Here is a 21,637-nt window from a genome sequence, read left to right as displayed (position 1 = left end):
AATATATAGTGAACACTGACTGAGTCATTGATGCTTACCTGACCACCGAATCCCAATCAAACTATTAAATGACCACTATCACCCCAGTAGTGAGCCTGTTCCTCTGGGTTTGTCTGTCCCATCAGCAGAACAGACCCACTAGATGTGGTAATAGAGTGGTGTACATTCAGAATGATTTGCCTGTGGGCCATTGACTGTGGGCTCCAAGAAATCTCAAAAACGGGCAAGGAATCTTCCTGATTAGCACCTATCACCCCTGCACCAGCTGATGAATTCACACTCTGACATATTAAATACAACTTGGAGGAGCACCTAGCATAGTAAGCACCAGAAAATACTTTGGGTGGGGGACTTCAATATCCATCCTCAAAAGTGAGTCAGAAGCCACACTACTGAACAAACTGGCTGGGGCATAAAAGACACTGCAGCAAGCAATGAGTGAATCAACAAGAGGGAAACATTTTCCTGACCTCATCCTCCCTACTCCAACTGTCATAGATGACTGTTCATGTCTATTGTAGGGATGACGACTGCACAATCAATGTGTAGAAAAAGTCCAGTCTTCACGATGATATATGACAGCATGTTACGTGGTATTAACAGACAGAGCTCAAACAGATCGAGCAACTTAAGACTGAAAGTCCATGAGGCATTGCAGGTCATCAGCAGTGTCAGAATTGTATTCAACTACAATCTGTAACTTGATAGTCTGTCTTATTTCACAATCTACCAACATTAATATCTGTTTCAATGAACAGTTCAGGAAGGCATGCCAGCAGCATCAGGACTACCTGGTGAATGAGATGGCAATCTAGTGAAGCTACAGTATATAAGTGGCTATTTGAATAGTAGCAGCAGTATGTCATCGACAGAGCCAAATGATCCCTCAACCAATGGATCAGATAAACTCTGCAGTTCTGCCACACTCAATCATGAATGCTGTTAGATAATTAAATAACACTTTGAAATTGCAAGTTCCACAAATGTTCTCACGTTCAATAATGGGAGAGCCCAGCAGATCAGTACAAAAGACAAGGCTGAAGTATTTGCATCAGTCTTCAGCCAGAACAGTTGATTGGATGATCCATCTCCATTTCTTCCTGAGGTCCCCAGTATCATAAATGCCAGTCTTAAATCTAATTTACTCACATGATATTAAAAACTGCTGAAAGCACTGAATACTGCAAAAGCTGTGGTACTGACAATATTCAATCATATTGAAGACTTGTGCTCTGAAATATGCTGTAGCCTTAGCCAAGTTGTTCCAATAATTACAAAACTGGCATCTAGCCACCAATGTGAAAAATGGCCTAGGCATGTTCTGTTTATTAAAAAAAACTAATCAAAACTAGCCAATTATCACCCTCTCAAAGAAAATAAAACTGAACAGAAGCAAAGAATACGCATGCTGGAAATCAGAAACAAAATCAAAAATTGCTGGGAAAACTCAGCAGTTCAGGCAACATCTCTGGAGAGAAAACAGTGCCAATCCAGTGACCCTTCTTCATAAGCAGTTCTACATTATTGCCCCATTAGTCTACTTTCTATCATCAGCAAATTGACAGAAAGGATCAGCAAGTATTATTGTCTGGCACTGGAAATAACCTAACTGAAGATTAGATTGTGTTCTGCCAGTCATTCAGTTCCTGACCCTAATCCAACTTCAGTCCAACATGGACAAAGATCTTAACTCCAGAAATGAGATGAGCGTGAATGGCCTTAATAACAAGGCAGCATTTAAACAAGTGTTTGGAGGCAATTTGGATATGACAAGTTCATCTGTAAATCCACATGAATTTCAAGCTAGCATTAGAATGAGGTAGAGTTTTAGATATCTTCATGAGAAATAATAATTTAATGTTTATTTTTCATTTATTTTATTCAAGCAAGTTGTCAGGTTAAAAAAGAAATTAAACTGCACAGACACGCTCAAATGCTGATGCAGCAGACAGACAGACTTCCATGGAAAATGGCTGATCCAGCATGAACCCTGAGACCTTATTTGGAAATGGAATGTCAGGATGACCCTGTACCACACCAAGACAGAAAAAGGAATAGGATTTAGTCAAGGATGAGAACGAAGCATAGGTTTCAGAGCAGAGACAGATGGCACCTGGGATAATAGGGAATGGTGAGATCATGGGTAATTGGCTCCTTGACACTTTTGGAATGTGTGAAAAAAGAAAAAGTTTGTCTAAAACAGACCATCTTGGAATTCAATATACTGTCTACTTGATTTACAATGTAGAAATATATGATGAATTCTTGTCAAGTTAGATTGCGACCTCGTAACCTTTTCTGGGGTGGACTCTCCCAACAGTCATTCAATAAATACTCATTGACCTATTTAGAAGTTCCTGCGATTATTTCATGAACTAAGCTACTGCAACACAATGGTGTCAAGGAGCCCTGGGAAAACGTAGGAATCAGGGAAAATTCTCTGCTGGTTGAATTCATACCAAGCACAACGGCAGATGGTTCTGGTTGTTACAGGTCAATCACCTCAGTCTCAGGATAATGTCTTTGGATCAACTGTCTTTAGCTGTTTAACTTTCCCTCCATCATAAGGTCAGAAGTGGGTATGTTTGTTAACAATTGCCCAATGTTCAGCACTATTCATAAACACTGCAGATAGCAAAACCAATGTCTACATACAACAAGATCTGCACAATATCCAGGCATGGGCTGATACATGGCAAGTAACATTTGTGTCACATAAATGCCAGGTAATGGCCAACTCCAACAAAAGCAAACCTAACCACTGACATTCATAGGCAGAGTCTTTGCTGAATCCCACTAACAACATCCTGGAGGTTACCAATGACCAGAAACTGAACAAGACTGGCCACATAAATATTGTTTCTACAAGGGTAGCTTACAGCTGGGAATAGACAAATAACTCACATCCCATCTCCCCAGTGCCTATCCATCATTTATGATTCACAAGTCAGCAGTGTGATGGAATACTTTCCATGTACCTGATTGTGTGCAACTCAGAGAGTGGTGGCTGTGTGGAATGCTCTGCCCCAGAGGGCATGGAGGCCCAGTCTCTGGATTCTTTTAAGAAAGAGTTGGATAGAACTCTCAAAGATAGTGGAATCAAGGGTTATGGAGATAAGGCAGGAACAGGATACTGATTAGGAATGATCAGCCATGATCATATTGAATGGTGGTGCAAGCTCGAAGGGCTGAATGTCCTACTCCTGCACCTATTGTCTATTGTCTATAACTCCAACAATACTCAACAAGCTTGACACCATCCAGGCCAAAGCAGCCACATGATTGGCACTCCACCCACCACCTTCAATACTCATTCCCTTCACCAAAGTACAGCGACAGTAATATGTTATGTCAGTGAGATACGCAGGTAATTTTAAGGATAAACTTCAGAGTTAATTGAGAGTAGGCAATACTCATTGAATGTTGTATTTTTAAAAGCTGGTCTCTGGGGATGTGGTGGTAGTGTCCTACCTCTGGACCATGAGGCTTGGGTTCAGTCCCACCTGATCCAGACATTTGTGATTACATTTTTGAACATTAATATGTTCAAAGGTTCATTAGAAAATATTGAAATATCTAAAAGCAGGGTTCTTTCGGTCTCTTGCGGTGCAATGGTGGCATCCCTACATCTGGGCAACAGGACTTGTGTTCAAGTTCAATCTTCTCCAGAGGTGCATCATAACACATCTGAACATTACCTTCTCTTCTGGCAATATTTTGATTTAGTTCGTTCCTTTTTTGTTTTCCATTCCGTTCCTTCAGTTTTATTAGTGCCACACTGGCCTTGGTGGGCAGTGGTGTGACATAACATGTTTGAACAGGTTGATTAAGAAATAATTGGTTTCTTAACAGTGGGGGTGCGTTTCTGAACAGGGAAAGTATCCAGAAAGGAAATGTGGAAACTAATATTTGTGCTCAACTATGGATTTACAATTGATCCTTGTAAATCTCTCTTTTGCCGCCTAACTCAGCATTTCGATACTGATCAATAAAATGCACTCTGCAAGATGCAGTCAAGTAACTCAAACAACTCCAACAGCACCTTGTATTACTACCATCTAGAAGCACAAGGGCAGCAGATACATGAAAACACTACCACCTGCATGTATTCCTCCATGCCACACACTATCCTGCAGTGGATCTTCATCACTAGGTCAATATCATGGAAACCTCTTTGTACAGAATTGTGGGTACCCAAGATACACTCCAAAGATTGCAGCAATTCATGAGGCAGCTCATCATCACTTTCTCTAGGGCTACTTGGAATAGACAATTAACATTTACTTTGCCAGTGATGCCCACATTCTATGAAGGAATTTTAACCACACACACAACCCCATCCCTAATGATGCCTCCCGTCATGAATCATGTATCTAATAATATGACTCCGTCCCTAACTCACCTCTCCCACAGCATTGACCACTGGCAGATGTCTCAATCCCATGGTGCGGAACAGGTTGAAGACCTGAGACACATGCGTGTTTGGCGAGACCGTGTAAGGACAAGGATTCATGTAAGGCGTAATATCCTACAGCAGAGGCAAGACAACTGTTTCAACATAAGGTTATATAAAGAACATTAATCTGGAGATCGCAACTTGTAAAGAAAATTATTATCCTCCTCTTTATGTTACCCCACCCCACCCCACAAGCTGGCAGCATCCATCACAACCTTGTCTCCCAGACTCTAAATGACATATATTAATCTTTTAAACACACATTATAGTCTATAATAATTCAATCATCAACACTCTTGCTTCTGTCAAAAGGTCAGAAGTTGAAGTCTCACTCCAAATATTTGAACACATAACATAGGCAAACTTCCAATAAGGGAGTGTTGTGCTTTGGAGGTGCTGTCATTCAGATGCAATATTACATCAATTGTCTCAATCACTTTTGCTCTTGGACGTAAAGACCCCATCGCAGAGACTCAAAGAGAACGGTAGATTTTCCTCCAATGTTCACTCCCCTTTCAACATCACTTAAAACACACTGATCATTATCACATTGCTATTTGCTGGAATTTGTTAAGTGCAAATTGCCTGCATTACAAGTGATGGTGGGCTCAAGCTGGGTATATTCAGCAAGGTGTAGAAACTGAGTGTATGTTTTTGAGGATGTCACTGACAGACAGCATGTACATGAGAAATAGGAGGGAGGCAATGATAGGGATCCTATAGATAATGGTGCAGCAGCACAAAGAGAAGACATTCCGGTCATTCTTTGCCAAGAATGAACAAATGGAATCAACTACGTGCAGTTCTACCTAACTAGATCTCAGAGATGACGCAGTGGAGATTAGTGTTGTCAATCACATTGAAAGCTACAGATAGGCTGAAAAGAATGAGGACAACTAGTTTACTGTTTTTATGCTCAGGGAGAATAACTTTGATATGGGCAATGGCAGGGATTGGAACATGATTGGAGAAGTTCAGGAATGAATTAGTAGAAAATATTTGGGAGGCAATAACATATTGAAGAATATGTTATTGCATCTCACTGCGTCTCACTGCACCTGACAAAGGGGCTGCCCTCCCACAGCTTGCGTTTTCAAATAAACCTGTTGGACTCTAACCTGGTGTCGTGTGACTTCTGACATTCAAGAACAAACAAAGCAAAACAAAACAGGACCCAACTGAAGTTTCAATAGATAGAACAATGATTGGCTAAACTAGTTTTATAGTATAGTCATTCAACAAATAGAGCCAAGAAAAGTTGCAGTAAGAGTGAATTTAACAAAGTACGAATGCATAAAGTACGGTCAATGATTACTATTTGGCATGAAATAGTATGAAAATAGTTATGAAGAGAGATTAGAAAGAGTGGGATTGTTTTCCTGGATGCAGAGAAAACTGAGGGGAGACATGATTGAGATGTATAAAATTATAAGTCACATAGTTAGAGAAGAAAGGAAGGATCATTTCCCCTTAGTGCAGGGAGAAACGACAGAGGCAGATTAAGGTGAGCGGCAGTAGATTGCAAGGGGATGAGGGGAAAACTTGTTTCACTGACAGGGTGATGGGAATCTGGAACAGACTGTCAAAAGGGTAATAAAGGCAAAAAACCCTCATAACATTTAAGCAGTATTTAGATGTGCACTTGCAATGTCAAGGCATTCAAGGCAGTTGGCCAAATGCTCAAAAATGGGATTAGAGTAGCCAACTGGTTGTTTCTGACTGATAGACTTGATGCGTCAAAGGGCTATTTTCCATCCTGTAGACTTACGAGCATGATTACATGAATATGACTACTGTTGAGAATCTAGGGCTCCCCAGTGGCTACAAACAGATTCTCATGAAAAATAACAGCAACAGGAGCAGAAATGGGAGGGGTGTATGTGCCTATAAGTGCACACAAACCCACATCTCTTCCCCAATATTACATAAATGCTGCAAAGTCAGACCAAGTTCTTTCTGCCCTGTTGATAAAATGAATCGGATCACAACAGCTGCTGGGCCCTCATCCACTTGTACCTACAGCTTCAACAATGACTTACCACAATCATGCGTGGGTTGAGGAGGGTCAGGTCAAGGTCATGAACATCGGGATATCGTGGATAATCTTCAGTCATCTCCAAATAGGATAGTCGTGGTTGGGTGGAACTCTGGAATGCAGTGAGAACGTGACTGAAGTGACAATTGATAAAAAGAAATGACCAGCACATAATCATTATTGATTAGTGGGAATATCAGGAACTTCTTAGGTTATCCACTCAACACAATTCCATTTTTGCCCCATTGCTACATGAAATTGTTTCTCTGAGTATTATGGGGTTTTCCATTCCCTCTTGCTACTTTGGAATCTGTTCTCGATGATCAAACTTCCAAATGTGTTCCTAAATTTGCCTGTTACTAGTTTGAGACAGTATTTCCTTGTCTTAGTAGCTGGTTAGTTTAAATGTTATTACATATTTAGTCTTCCCATGCTGTTAACCAACTTTCCTCTCAGAACCCTGCTTTCAAGGTTCAGAATAAAATTTTATGCTCATCTCAGAGCTGGAACTGCACTGATCAGCCTCATGGTTCTTGCCTGCATTTTCCCAGTTCTTCAATGTTTGCCTTGTACCTCAGTAACTAGATTTAGACATAGTTGCAGTCTGGTCAGAGACTGCAATCTGTATAGTTTGATTAGGGCTTCCTCTGACATACTCAATGCTGGCTACATAGTTCAGCATTCATCTTTTCTAATTGCTGCTCTGCACTGGCTGAACATATTAATTGTGTAAGACTAAGTATTTTACCTTCACTTTCGACTATTTCAGCATCATTCATGGCGTATACCCCGACTAAATATATTATTCTCCTGCATGCTCAACATTATAGTTTTAAAAACGCTACAGTTGGCTTTCACTGATATGCTGCTGAATCAACTTCCCTTTCAAATTTACTTTGCTTTTGGAATTAGCCCCTTTAAAGTTATATACTTGGCTCCTGGTCCTTGTTTCTGAATCCCAGATAATGTTGAATTTGACTATTCTGTTGTCGCTGTTTCCCAAAGATGCTACGACCTCCATTTCCTGTTGTCTGAGTCACTCACAAATACCAAGTCAAGATCAGCTGCTTTTCCTAGCTCTCTGACAAATGGTTCATGAAGCAGTCAGCCATTATCATTTACCAAGCCAGGCAGCATCATGAGGAGACACTGACGTTTCAAGTGTAACCCTTCTTCAGGACTGGGGGTGGATGAAAGGGGAACTGCAGATAAAGGGGTGGGAGGGGCAGGGTGGTGAGGTGGAGATAGGTGGAGGGTACAACCTGATTGGTCAATGGGAGGAATGAATCCAGGGGGTGGCTGAGAGGAATGGAAGGGAGGGGGAGGGGCTGGGAAGGGTGGTTATTTGGAATTGGAGAACTCAGTGTTGAGTCCTCCAGGCTGCAAGCTCCCAGGTGGAAGATGGGGTGTGGTTCTCCAGTCTACCTTGGATTCCAGCATCTGCAGTTTCTTTGTTATGACTTCTCCACCTCCTGATGCTGCCTGGCTTGCTGTGTTCTCCCAGCCTCCTGCTTCTCTACCTTGGATGCCAGCATCAGCAACTTTTTTGTCTATCAAATAACCTCCCTTCCCATCCCATGACTCCCTTCCCAGCCCCTCCCCCTCCCTTCTATTCCTCCCAGCCGCCTACTGGATTCATTCCTCCCATTGACCAACCAGGTCATACCCGCTTCCTGCCTTCACCTATCCCCACCTCACCACCCTGCCATCCCACTTCCCCCCACCCCATTTATCTGCAGCTCCCCTTATACCCAACCCCAGTCCTGAAGGGTTACACCTGAAAAATCGACTTCTCTGTTGCCTGATGCTACCTGACTTTGCTGTATTCTCCCAGCCTGCTGCTTGTTATCTTGGATTCCAGCATTCGCTGTTTTTTTGTCATTATCATTTACCAATTGTCAGCTATTTGGGTTATATAAAAATGCATCATTAACTGAAGTTATCCATTAGATTAACTCTCCTCTTAAAAAAAGTCTCTCTTCTCAGAAGAGATCATCCTTCCTATTTAGTGCTGGTTCCTAAGAGCTAAGCTTTGGTTTCAAACAGTGACAATATTAATCCAAAGTAGCTTATCATATAGATCTTCTTAAACTTTCCATATGATCAAGTTGACCTAACCTCCCAGGAATTCCTGATATCTCAGGCTACGTCACATTTTCTGAACACATTCAAACCACTTAAATTCAATAACAAGCTTTAGATTCAGCCATATTACATTACAGCAAAGCTCAACAATTCAATAAATGTCAAGAGCTACATAATTTTACTTCTAATGTTTTTACTGTCCAAAAAATTTTCTTGCTACAAATCTGTCTTTTTTCATGATCTTGTCTTTAACTTGGTCACTAGGTTTCTGTATCTGCACCTTATTGTTGCCATTCTTCCAATGGACAGCCCATATCGTATCTGTTTAATTGCAAATATTTTGATTGCTACCTCAATGCTCCTTACACGTTCTCTGTCCTCAATTGGTCTAATAGCAGGGTCCTCAAATGCCAGGTTCATTGCTTGTCCCTCATTATTATCACAATTCTTCTGGTAAATTTACTTTGTACCCCAAATAATGTAAATGCACCAGAGATACTTTTTTTTCTCAATTTTACAAAGTGCATCCTAATTCCTCCCTGTGCTGTTCTCTGGATTTGCTCTGGATCACAAGAATGAGTGTAGTTTTCTGTAAATATTATTCAAGTCAGTCTCTAAGATCACTATTTACTCTTTAAATGGGATCCCTAGTGGGAATTCTGTAGATGTTTATTCAGTTAAACCAATCAGATTGCCTCAGTCCAATTCCAAATGTATGACAGTAACAAGATATTGCAGATACTGGAAATCAGAAATAAAACAAAATACTAGAAATAGTCAGGGCACAGACATGACACATTACTTTTTTTCTCTTCCCACTGATATTGTCAGATCAAGTGAATGAGCAATTGAGTCTTCGAGTCTATGCTATACTTGTCCTGAGCATGTTATAACTGCTGGCACTGGGAGTCATATTATTACCCATCAAAACATGTACCTCCTTTATCCACACAAAAAAACTAATGACTTTAAGAAAAATAAAAAAACATAAGTATATTTTAAGGAACTTACTGAATGTGTCTCTGAGTAGCAAACCCCACGCACAAGCAGTGTAACCAGCTGTGATCTCAGAATAAGACCATGGAACGTCAAAGGTCGAAAGCGCTCTTCCATTGTCCATTCTTCACTGGGAGACTGGTCTGGATAAAGATTTGGATAGGGGGGATGTCTGTAGGGGAGGAAGGCATAAGTGACTGAATGGGCACAACTGTACAACTGTGAACAGGACAACTGCAATTCACGTAAGTGTTTGTGTTCAAATATCAGTGCAAACAAGAAAGTGGTTCAAATATCTCAATGTGCCCATTAAAATAACAGGCTTTCAGTCAAATAAAATTCAAATACCAATTAGAGTTCCAATTCACCAAAACATTTCCTCGCCTCACTTTCTCATCCTACATAAATGCCAATAACCTAGAATATGACCATCTATCCACCACAGTTTCAGAAAGTTAATTAACACATTTAAAAAATATTTGAAACTTATTTCAGCAACGGTAAAATTGTTATAGCCCATTGGGTTAAAACTTCATACTAATGTCATTTTGAAAGGATGCAGGATGAAGGGTCACAATCGCTTCTCATTTACATTGTCACTCAATTTTCCAGTAACAGCCATCACCAAATATTACATAGAGACCATTATCCAGCATTACAATAAACAAAAACCAAAAGAATTGTGAATGCTGTAAATCAGAAACAAAAATAGAAATGAAAACGTTCAGCAGGTCTGGCAACATGTGAGAGAAATCAGAGTTAATGTTTCAGGTTGAGTGACCCTTCCTCAAAACTGATGGTAGCTAGGAAAACGTCAGTTTATATGGAGAAGACAGGGTAGGGGGAAGGGGTAAGGAGTAAACAATAGGTGGGGATAGAGTCCAAAGAGATAGAAGAGCAGTTAGACAGACAAAGGATAACAATCTGGCTGGAAGAGCGAATATCTGCTAATGGGGACTGTTAGTAGCTAATAATGGATGGTGTGTAATAGTAAGTTATATGACAACATAGTGATAGAGAGCAGAAGGCTGCAGGCCCCCATGCACCTTGTTTTCTGCCTGGAGCCTTCTGGACTCAATACAGAGTTCAATAACTTTAGGGCTTGAACTCTCCCATGTCCTTACCCAAACCCCCACAACCAGGCCTTGTGAGCGGATAGCCACTCATTGTTATCCAGTAATAGTCCCCAGCTATTCACTCTCCTTGCCAGATTGTTATCCACATCTTTGTCCATTTAACTGCTCTTCTCTCTCTTTGGGGTCTATCCCAAACATTGTTTACTCCTTACCCCCTCCCCACACCCTATCTTCTGCATATAAACTGACAGTTTCCAACCTACCATCAGTTCTGAGGAAGGGCCACTTGACCCAAAATGTTAACTCTGATTTCTCTCCACAGATGTTGCCAGACCTGCTGGACATTTCCAGCAATTTCTATTATAATAAACACTTCACCAACTCCAGATCTGCACCATTTCTTGCACCTTCAAAGATGGCAACTATACAATGTGAACTTGAAGCTGTTTAGGTTTTACCAGTTACTATAATAAGTGCAAGTGTCAGACAGTTAGAGAACCCCAAACATTATCAATAGTTTGGGTTAAAGTTACATTTTTCTCCTCTACAATTCCCTGAAATGAAGAAAGGGAAGGGAGAGATCACATCTGTTCAAGTCCTGATATACAATCTCTTAGTGATATTTGGGCAAAAAAAAATAGGAAAGTTCATTTTCCAAGTATCATCAATCGTTTCTATTCATTCACAAGGTGAATGGGTTACAAGCAATGTCTGCATTTGTTGCTCTTGAATACAATTTGGATTTTTCTTGCTTAGACCTTTTCATGGATCTGAATTTACAAGCAGCTCATACCAAGAATAAATGGCACACTTCCTTTTTGAAAGGACATTGATGAACCAGATGGGTTTTAACAAAAAAAATCCATGATTACTATTATCGTATTAATTATTTACTTCAGATTTAATTCATTGTATTTATATCCCCAAGATACTGTTATGGCATGCAAACGCATGTCCCTAATCATCAATCCTGGCCTCTGGATAATCAATTAGTACGAAACCAGAATACTACTGTACCCACTGCTCCCTGAGATGAGCTTTCCTCTCCCTCAGTATGCTGGATGAGCTGCAGTCTGAGCAGCTGCAACTCACCAAAATACAATAGCAGATATCACAGCACATCAATCGCAGGCTATTGACCTGCATGATAAAATCACGTGCAGCTCAAATAGTGAAAGCATTCACTAAAGCCATACACTAACTAGGTAACACCAAGACTGACAAGTGCATGCACCCACCTGCGTTCCAACATCTGCTGCAACATGTCCTCTCCATTTTCAGCAACCTCAGTTGTCACCAGCTCATCGCACATGTTCCTCAGTTCACTGGAGGGATAGGATTTCATTGACTGGCTCCGCTTACGTTGCTCCCCAGCTCGAGTCAGGATACTTGATTTCTGCAGCAAACAAATAAAATGTGAGCCCAACACCAAGTGTACCAACAAGGTAACCAGGATCATGCTCAACTGCAATTTAACTTATATTTCAAGGTGTAGTGTACACAAGTAGGTCTCTGCAGTTAATTATGCAACCAGCAATGGCAGAATGTCCAATATCATCAAAATGTCTTTACATAGAATCTTTACATAGTAAATAATCTCAAAGTGCTTCACAGGATCTCTATTGAACAAACTTTGATACTGAACCACATAAGGAGATATCAGAACAGATGACAAAAAGTGCAGTCAAAGCCAGGTATTAAGAAATTTCTTAATGGAGAAAAACAGACAAAGGTTTATGGAGTGATTTAAGAGAATAGGGTAACAGAAAGCTGAAAAAGAAATCATGGACGATGAAAATCTGGATCAGTCAATGCAGAATCGGAGGAGCGCAATCTCAAGGGGCTGAATGTGTTCCTTTTTGATTGGCTAATTGCATGTTAGCATTAGAGGCAAGGGTATTTACTGCCTATTCATAAATGCCCAAAAAGTGGAGGTGAGCTGCTTTTTGAACCACTGCAGTCCCTATGGTGTAGATATTCTTAGAACAGTGTTCGAATGGAAATTCCAGGCTTTTCAGCCAACCACAGTAAAGGAATGTTGATATATTTCTAAGCAGTGAAACATTACTACGAAGAGGAATTGCAGATGGCAGTGTTGCCTTGAATTTGCTCCCTTGCTTTTCTTGGTGGAATTGGTCATGGGTTTCAAAGGTGCTGTCAAAGGAGGCAATGAAATTCTGCAATGTAAGAAAACAAACCTGTCATTTTGGAATCATCAGGACAATTCACAAGAATTCAAGGGGAAAGCTAACATTTATACTGCATGAGGAGACTGGATTGGTTGGAAAGTGGACTCTGACTGGTACAGGCAATGCCAAAGAGAATGTACTTATTTATGCTAATTGATTAGTAATCGTCAGAATTACATTGAAAGTTTAAGACTGCATTGAGAGTTTTGCAAGCATAGGGCTGTTTGGATACAGAAAGTATTTTGCTTAATGCGACCGATATGCTATGTCATATGATCCACCAGTCTTTGGGATATATGGTTTACACACCTGGCATCACACTAAAATTCATAAACCACATTGTTCATTTGTGAGATAGATAGAACGCCTTTTTGACTTGAACATAGAATCTTTTTAATGGAAAATATCACTCATGTTGCTTCTCCAGCATGAAACAATTAGCCTCACCTGATCAAACTTTCAAGATAGATTACCCTTCAGGATAACCTGAGATAGCATGAGCATTTTTCAGGATGTAGAATGACTCAAGTCCATTCATGAGTTTGTGTGATTATTTAGTGAGAAAAAAATCTTATCAGCATGGCCATTATCCCACAGGATGGCTTTCATGTGCATTATTTCTGCATCAACAAAACAGATGACAGCCATGTGTGTGGTCATTTCTTAGGACAATACCTGTCCAATCAGAGTCAACCAATTTAAATACAGACTGGCAGTTTGATATCAATCAGCATTAACAGTTGCATTCTCTATCACAACATCTCTACCTGAAACCATTCATCAACCAATTGGCACTCTACTCTCATGCAGATTTTCCCCTGAGTTGACATTCTTGCAAATTGTCCAGATGTGTGCAAAACAAAAAGCTTCAATAAAACTTGTCATTATTGCCAGACTCAAGTTCTGTATTGTCAAATGACTATGTGCATGATGCTGTTGTGCATCTTTGATACAGAAGTGCTGGTGTTGGACTGGGGTTTACAAAGTTAAAAATCACACACCAGGTTATTATCCAACAGGTTTATTTGAAAGTACTAGCTTTCAGAGCACTGCTCCTTCATCAGGGAGCTGTGGAGCAGGACCATAAGACACAGAATTTATAGCAAAAGATTACAGTGTCATGCAACTAAAACGACATACTGAACAAACCTAGATTGCTGTTAAGTCTTTCATCTTTTAGAATGGGTTGCAGGTTTCGGTTCATTAACATGTAAATTCCAGAACTTCTTTTAAGTCACATTCTCGAGATAATTTAAGGTTTTATTTTTAAAAAGTGACATCTCAGCCTAGACAATGTATTAAAGATGTGCGGTTAGAGTCTGTCTGTATCCCAATCTTGAGTCAGACTGGTTCTATTCCCAAAGCAGCAATTTCTAAAATGTTACATGGATTGACAGCCTGCAAACTGAGTGCTTTTTGAGCAAAATAGAATGTATCTGCAAAAATAAATTCACCGCACAGACTTACAGGAGTATGCGTGTGCTTGTGAATATGTGAGTGCGCGTGACTGAGTGTGTGTTTGCATGGATGCGTGCTTGGTAGAGTGTGACGGAGTATAAGTCTATGAGAGGGTGTGTACGTGGGTGTGAATGTGAGGGGTATATGGCAGAGAGAGAGTGTTTTAACTTTATCATGCATTTTGTAAATGGTACGCATGCCTGTCACTGTGTCAGTCACGGGGGCAGGAAATCCTTTAAGGTGGTAGATGGATGTCAATGAAGCAGGCTGTTTTGTTCTGGAAGGTAACTGAGCATCTGGAGCTGCGCTCATTCAGACAAGTGGACAGCATCTTGTAGATATGGACAGACTTCAGAATAGTCAAGGGGTGTGTTACTCATTGTACAATCCCCAGCTTCTGACCTACTCATGGCTGCAATAGTTAAACAACTGGTTCAATAAGTTTTTAAATCAACAGTAACACATGATATTGATGGTAGAGGAGTTCAGTCATGGCAATGTCATTGAACTTGAACATGGAAATAGAAAAGGGTAGCTCTGTGGTGAGATTTAAACGCAAGGAATAAAATTCTAAGAGTGAAATTCCGTTGACTCATTTAAGTCTACCAGCATGGAAGTGGTGGCTGAACCGTGACAGTGATTTAAAAGGGAATTTAAACATCTAAGTAGGGTCAGATGATTGACTGTTTTTTATTTTCCTGTTAGTACTTTTTGCTTGGTTACAAAAACAAATTCTACTTAAAATTCCTACTCTTACTCCAGATAGTTCCTAATTACTGGGCCTTTTACAAACTTCCTTTCCAGTACATCTCTTTAAAATGTACTGCTATTGCTTGGGTCCCTGCTTACCTCTCCCAAAAGTTTCCAAATATTAAAACCTACCTCTAAATTTTGGTTTTAAAACTTGTTTTTAATTAACGTTCTCTCCGCTGCTGTCTGTTCCCAGATATTGTGTGACATAAAAGGTACTAGGACAAAACGTTTAGACCAGTTTTGCTCTAGTGCCTTAACTCTAATTCTATTCTAAGTATATAAACTATTCAAAAACTATGCAACCAGAGTTATGGGTCACAAGGCTATCTGAGTAAGGCTGACAGGGGGTCAAGTTCATTTCACAGACTTCAGCACATGACCCAGGCTGACCCGCTTAGCTCTGTACAAAGGGAATGCTGTACTTTTGGAGGTAGTCTTTTAGATAAAATACTAAACCAGGGCCTTCCTCTGTCTGGTTCTATGAGTGATAGTTGAAGTAGAATACGAGAGTTCTGCACAGTGCGCTAACCAATACTTTTCCCTCAACCAAATCACAAAAAAAAATTGCCTGATCATTATCATATTGCCGTTTGCAGGATCTTGTTCTGCATAGGTTCACTATCACATTTTCTCCATTGCAACAGCGACTGTAATTGAAAACCATTCAGCTGGCCTCAAAGTGCTTTCGGACACCTGAAGGCTGTGGAAGATTCAATAGAAATGCTTGCCTTTTCCTGCATTGAGCTTAACTTGAAGTAAAGTCCCAAGTTTCATCTGGATCAGGTTACAGAGTAAGTAACAAGCTGCCTTGTGAATAGCGCAGCACAGAACTGAAGATACCTTAAAATTTTGAGAGCTGAGATATTCGAAACTCAGGTAGTCCCAATAAACCCAAGAATGTTCAAAACAAGTGGTTTGTGTCGAAGTCTCAAAGATTATTAGCTACCATCAGTTCTGGAGGGTGTTTACTGGACCCGATGCGTTAACTGATTTCTTTTCACAGATGCTGCCAGACCTGTTGAGACTTTCCAGCAATTTGTTGCATTTCAGATTTTCAGCATCCTCAATTCTTTTGGGTTTTTTTCTCAAAGATTATTTGAAATTGACAAGTTTATTTTTAATATTTATGTAACAGTTTAATTATGTCCCATGTTGGGAACAGATTCTATTAAACTGAAACTATTATTTGTAATATTTAGCTTCATTTGTGAAGCTGCAGTCTTTTTATTTTGTCCACTAGTTTGGGTACATTATGCAGCCATTAATAGATAAATACAAATCCACAAATAATTAGCCATATTTTATCGTGCTCCTTGTGCTCATTGATCATTTGATACAACGAAAGTGAAAGCTTATTGATTGAGAGGCAATTCCAGCTACAAAACAATTGCATGGAATTCAGTGCCCATTTCTGGAGCACATTATTGAAGGTTCAATTAAATTCCAAACATGGAGAGGCATCTTTCAAGGGAGGGGGATATCAACACTCACTGCAGAGAGAGACAAGGTACAAAAGCTGATAGCTTCTATGATAAAGAGATTAGAAAACTGAATGTTAACCATTATAAAACTCCAAAGTTGACAATTTCAAGTCATGATCATTTAACTAAAATACCACAGAAAGCAAAATAATAAATATATTATTGGGAAAAATGACCATAATGGGGTTAGATGTGCAAAGAACTGCCTGAGTGTGCACTGCAATACTCCTACGTAATTTCATTATTGGGCAGGATTAGAAAGCTTGATCAGATTAGATCACAGGCGCACTCTGGTGGCTGTTGCCACCACTACAGAGAATGTGAAGCACAGGATAGTGAAAAAGACCACATCAGTTTTATCCTGGCAGTCCAGTAACTTGGCATTTGCTATCAGTATCTGACTGCGACCCAGTAGTTGGTCCCTTCTGTATTAGTGCAGTCCAACCACAATTACTTTGTATCTTGTGACTAATGAGAAGTCATTTGGAATAAATATTTATACCAAACTACTAACATAAAAATGGATAATTTGGCAATTAACTGCCTGGATCTTAGCTGTACTTAAAATGTTTGCTTTGTTTTTTACATTACAAGAGCGAGTACAAAGTATTTCAATGTTTGTAAAATGTCTGATATGTTGTAAAGACAATATCTTGTTATTTTGCTGTATTTTTGATTGTGGACCGAAATGGGAAAAGAAAAATTTTAAAAATAAAGGACTGTGGAAGGATTACTGCACTTTCTTAATGCATCGCAAGTTCTCTGCACTGTTATTTGTTCAAGCAGTGAGGAGGTTTACTGCAGTTGAGTTGCAGACAAAGTCCGTACAAGGAAAGATTCAGTCATTAACAAGTTGCTGACTGCTTTGTGGAATTGGTGACTAGTTTTCAATTACAACAACTAAGTGCCTGGCTCCCAGGTACTCATGAGCATGAATGTTCAGTCAGTAGCCAGACCTTCGAAGAGAAAGGTGCTATTCTTTCCTGTGAAAAAAATATCTCGTGCGTGAAAAAGCCAGTTTGGTTCCTCTCATCAGTAAGCACTGGCTTTTAACCAATGAAGCAAAAGCTTTTCACAAATTCAAAGATCCTTAGACAGCACCTTCCAAACCACAACCACTTATGCGGTCATAGAGATGTACAGCACGGGAACAGACCCTTCAGTCCTACACCTGCCAGCACCCGGCCCATATCCCTCCAAATCTTTCCTATTCATATACCCATCCAGATGCCTGTTAAATGTTGCAATTGTACCAGCTTCCACCACTGCCTCTGGCAACTCATTCCATACTCGTACCACCCTCTGCATGGAAATTTTCCCCTTAGGTCTCTTTTATATCTTTCCCCTCTCACCCTAACCTATGCCCTCTAGTTTTGGACTCCCCGACCCCAGGGACAAGACTTTGTTTATTTACCCTATCCATGCCCTTCTTGGTTTTATAAACCTCTATAAGGCCACCCCTCAGCCTCTGACGCTCCAGGGAAAACAGCCCTAAGCCTAGTCAACCTCTCCCTATAGTTCAAATCCACCAACCCTAGCAACATCCTTGTAAATCTTTTCTGAATCCTTTCAAGTTTCACAGCATCTTTCCGATAGAAGGAGACCAGAATTGCACGCAATATTCCAACAGTGGCCCAACCATTGTCCTGTACAGCCATAACATGACCTCCCAACTCCTGTACTCAATATCTGACCAATAAGGGAAAGCATATCAAACGCCTTGTTCACAATCCTATCTACCTGCGACTTCACTTTTAAGGAGCTATGAACCTGCACTCCAAGTTCTCTTTGTTCAGCAACACTCCCTAGGACCTTACCATTAAGTGTAGAAGTCCTGCTAAGATTTACTTTCCCAAAATGCAACATGCCAATGGGTTGAGAAGTGGCAGGTGGAGTTTAATTTAGATAAATGCAACATGTTATCTAAATTAAACTCCATCTGCCACTTCTCAACCCATTGGCCCATCTGATCAAGATCCCGTTGTTATCCGAGGTAACCTTCTTCACTGTCCACTACACCTCCAATTTTGGTGTCATCTGCAAACTAACTATACCTCTTTTGCTCACATCCGAATCATTTGTATAAATGATGAAAGGTAGTGGACCCAGCACCGATCCTTGTGGCACTCCACTGGTCACAGGTTTCCAGTCTGAAAAACAACCCTCCACCACCACCCTCTGTTTTCGACCTTCTGCCAAGAGGAACCTTGGCGAACGCCTTACTGAAGTCCATATAGATCACACCTAACGCTCTGCCCTCATTAATCCTCTTTGTTACTTCTTCAAAAAACTCAATCAAGTTTATGAGACATGACTTCCCATCTACAAAGACGTGTTGACTATCCCATATCAGTCCTTGCCTTTCAAATACATGTATATCCTGTCCCTCAGGATTCTCTCCAACAACTTACCCACCACTGATGTCAGGGCTCACTAGTCTATAGTTCCCTGGCTTGTCCTTACCACCCTTCTTAAACAGTGGCACCACGTTAGCCAACCTCCGGTCTTCAGGTACACCTCACCTGTGACTATTAATGATACAAATATCTCAGTAAGAGGCCCAGCAATCATTTCTCCAGCTTCCCACAGAGGTCTAGTGTACATTGATCAGGTCCTGGGGATTTATCCACTTTTATGCATTTCAAGACATCCAGCACCCTCCTCTGTAATATGGACATTTTTCAAGATGTCACCATCTATTTCTCTACATTCTATATCCTCCATGTCCTTTTCCACAGTAAATACTGATGCAAAATACTCGTTTAGTATCTCCCCCATCTCCTGTGGCTCCACACAAAGGCCGCCTTGCTGAGCTTTGAGGGGCCCAGTTACCTTCCTAGTTCTCTTCCTAGTTACCCTTTTTTCCTTAATGTATTTGTAAAAACCCTTTGGATTCTCCTTAATTGTATTTGCCAAAGCTATCTCATGCCCCCTTTTTACCCTCCTGATTTCTCTCTTAAGTATACTTCAACTGCCTTTATACTCTTCTAAGGATTCACTCAATCTATCCTGTCATTACCCGACATATGCTTCCTTCTTTTTCTTAACCAAACACTCAATTTCTTTAGTCATCCAGCATTCCCTATACCTACCAGCCTTTCCTCTCACCCTAACAGGAATATACTTTCGCTGGACTCTCGTTAACTCATTTCTGAAGGCTTCCCATTTTCCAGTCGTCCCTTTACGTGCAAACATCTGCACCAGTCAGCTTTTGAAAGTTTTTTCCTAATACCGCCAAAATTGGCCTTCCTCCAATTTAGAACTTCAACTTTTAGATTTGGTCTATCCTTTTCCATCACTATTTTAAAACTAATAGAATTATGGTCGCTGGCCCCAAATTGCTCTCCCAAAGACACCTCAGTCACCTGCCCTGCCTTATTTCCCAAGAGTAGGTCAAGTTTTGCACCTTCTCTAGTAGGTACACCCACATGCTGAATCAGAACATTTTCTTGTACACTCTTAACAAATTCCTCTCCATCTAAACCCTTAACACAATGGCAGTCCCAGTCTATGTTTGGAAAGTTAAAATCCCCAACCATAACCATCCTATTATTCTTACAGACAACAGAGACCTCCTCATAGATCTGTTTCTCAATTTCCCTCTGACTATTAGGGGTCTATAATCCCAATGAGGTGATCATCCCTTTCTTATTTCTCAGTTCCACCCAAATAACTTCCCTGGATGAATTTCTGGGAATATCCTCCCTCAGTATAACTGTAATGCTATCCCTTATCAAAAATGCCACTCCCCTTCCTCTCTTGCCTCCCTTTCTGTCCTTCCTTTGTATCTTGGAACATTAAACTGTCCACCCCTGAGCCATGTTTCTGGAATTGCTATGATATCCCAGTCCCATGTTCCTAATCATGCCCTGAGTTTATCTGCCTTCCTTGTTCAGCCACTTGCATTGAAATAAATGCAGTTTAATTTATCCGTCCTACCTTGTTCGCTACTTTGTCCCTGCCAGCCCTGACTGTTTGACCCGCCTTTGTTCTCAACTGTACAAGTCTCAAATTGATCTCTTTTCTCACCAGCTCACTCGGTCTCAAACCGCTTCCCACCACCCCAACCTTACTAGCTTCAATCCTCCTGAGCAGTTCTAGCAAATCTCTTTGCCAGTATATTAGTCCCTTTGCAATTTAGGTGCAATCCGTTCTTCTTGTACAGGTCACGTCTACCCCAAAAGAGTATCCAATGATCCAAAAATGTGAATCCTTCTCCCATACACCAGTTCCTCAGCCATGCATTCATCAGCTCTATCCTCCTATTCCTGCCCCAGCTAGCTTGTAGCACCAGGAATAATCCAGATATTACTATTCTCGACAACCTCCTTTTTAAATTCCTACCTAACTCTCTGTTATCTCCCTTCAGAATCTCAAGCTTTCCCCTTCCTATGTTGTTGGTTCCAATGTGTACAATGACCTCCTGCTGGCCCCTCTCCCCCTTGAGAACACTCTGCACCTTCTCAGACATCCTTGATCCTGGCACCAGGGAAGCAACACACCATTCTGATTTTTTGCTGCTGGCCACAGAAATGTCTGACTGTACCTCGGAACTAGAGAGTCCCCTAACACAATTGATCGCTTGGAACCTGATGTCCCTCACATTACATTAGAGCAAGTCTCCTCAATACCAGAAACCTGGCTGTTCGTGTTACATTCCCCTGAGAATCCATCACACACTACATTTTCCAAAACAGCATACTTGTTAGAAATGGGGATAGCCACAGAAGACTCCCGCACTACCTACCTACCTCTCTTACCTTTCCTGGAGTTAACTTATCTATGAGACTTATCAATGGTATAACGGCTGCAGAAAGGCAGTTCGAGGGGGATCTGCCTTTGGAGGTTGTATGGGCTGAAGTCAGAAATAGGAAAGGTGCAGTCACCTTGTTGGGTGTTTACTATAGACCCCCCAATAGCAGCAGAGATGTGGAGAAACAGATTGGGAAACAGATTTTGGAAAGGTGCAGAAGCCACAGGGTAGTAGCCATGGGCGATTTCAACTTCCCAAATATTGATTGGAAGCTCTTTAGAACAAGTAGATTGGACGGGGTGGTGTTTGTGCAGTGTGTCCAGGAAGCTTTTCTAACGCAGTATGTAGATTGCCC

At 40.7% G+C, this 21,637-nt stretch overlaps 1 protein-coding gene across 2 annotated transcripts in view; it reads right to left on the bottom strand.

The window, feature by feature from the left end:
* clcn6 (chloride channel 6) overlaps window positions 1-21,637 on the bottom strand; it is an 83,221-nt gene that overhangs the window by 2,237 nt on the left and 59,347 nt on the right. The window contains exons 19-22 of one of the 2 annotated variants that reach the window (XM_043675877.1): window positions 11,887-12,044; window positions 9,588-9,744; window positions 6,496-6,603; window positions 4,403-4,528 (exon numbers count right to left, since the gene is read on the bottom strand). In XM_043675877.1, the coding sequence (XP_043531812.1) occupies window positions 4,403-4,528; window positions 6,496-6,603; window positions 9,588-9,744; window positions 11,887-12,044 (549 nt within the window). The remainder of the gene's footprint in view (window positions 1-4,402; window positions 4,529-6,495; window positions 6,604-9,587; window positions 9,745-11,886; window positions 12,045-21,637) is intronic. The other variant, XM_043675878.1, reaches the window with a different exon arrangement.

This window comes from Chiloscyllium plagiosum, chromosome 34 (assembly GCF_004010195.1).
Source record: "Chiloscyllium plagiosum isolate BGI_BamShark_2017 chromosome 34, ASM401019v2, whole genome shotgun sequence".
Classification (NCBI taxonomy): domain Eukaryota; kingdom Metazoa; phylum Chordata; class Chondrichthyes; order Orectolobiformes; family Hemiscylliidae; genus Chiloscyllium; species Chiloscyllium plagiosum.
Note: the sequence above shows the minus strand (reverse complement) of the source record. Positions and strands in the feature narration are given on the sequence as shown.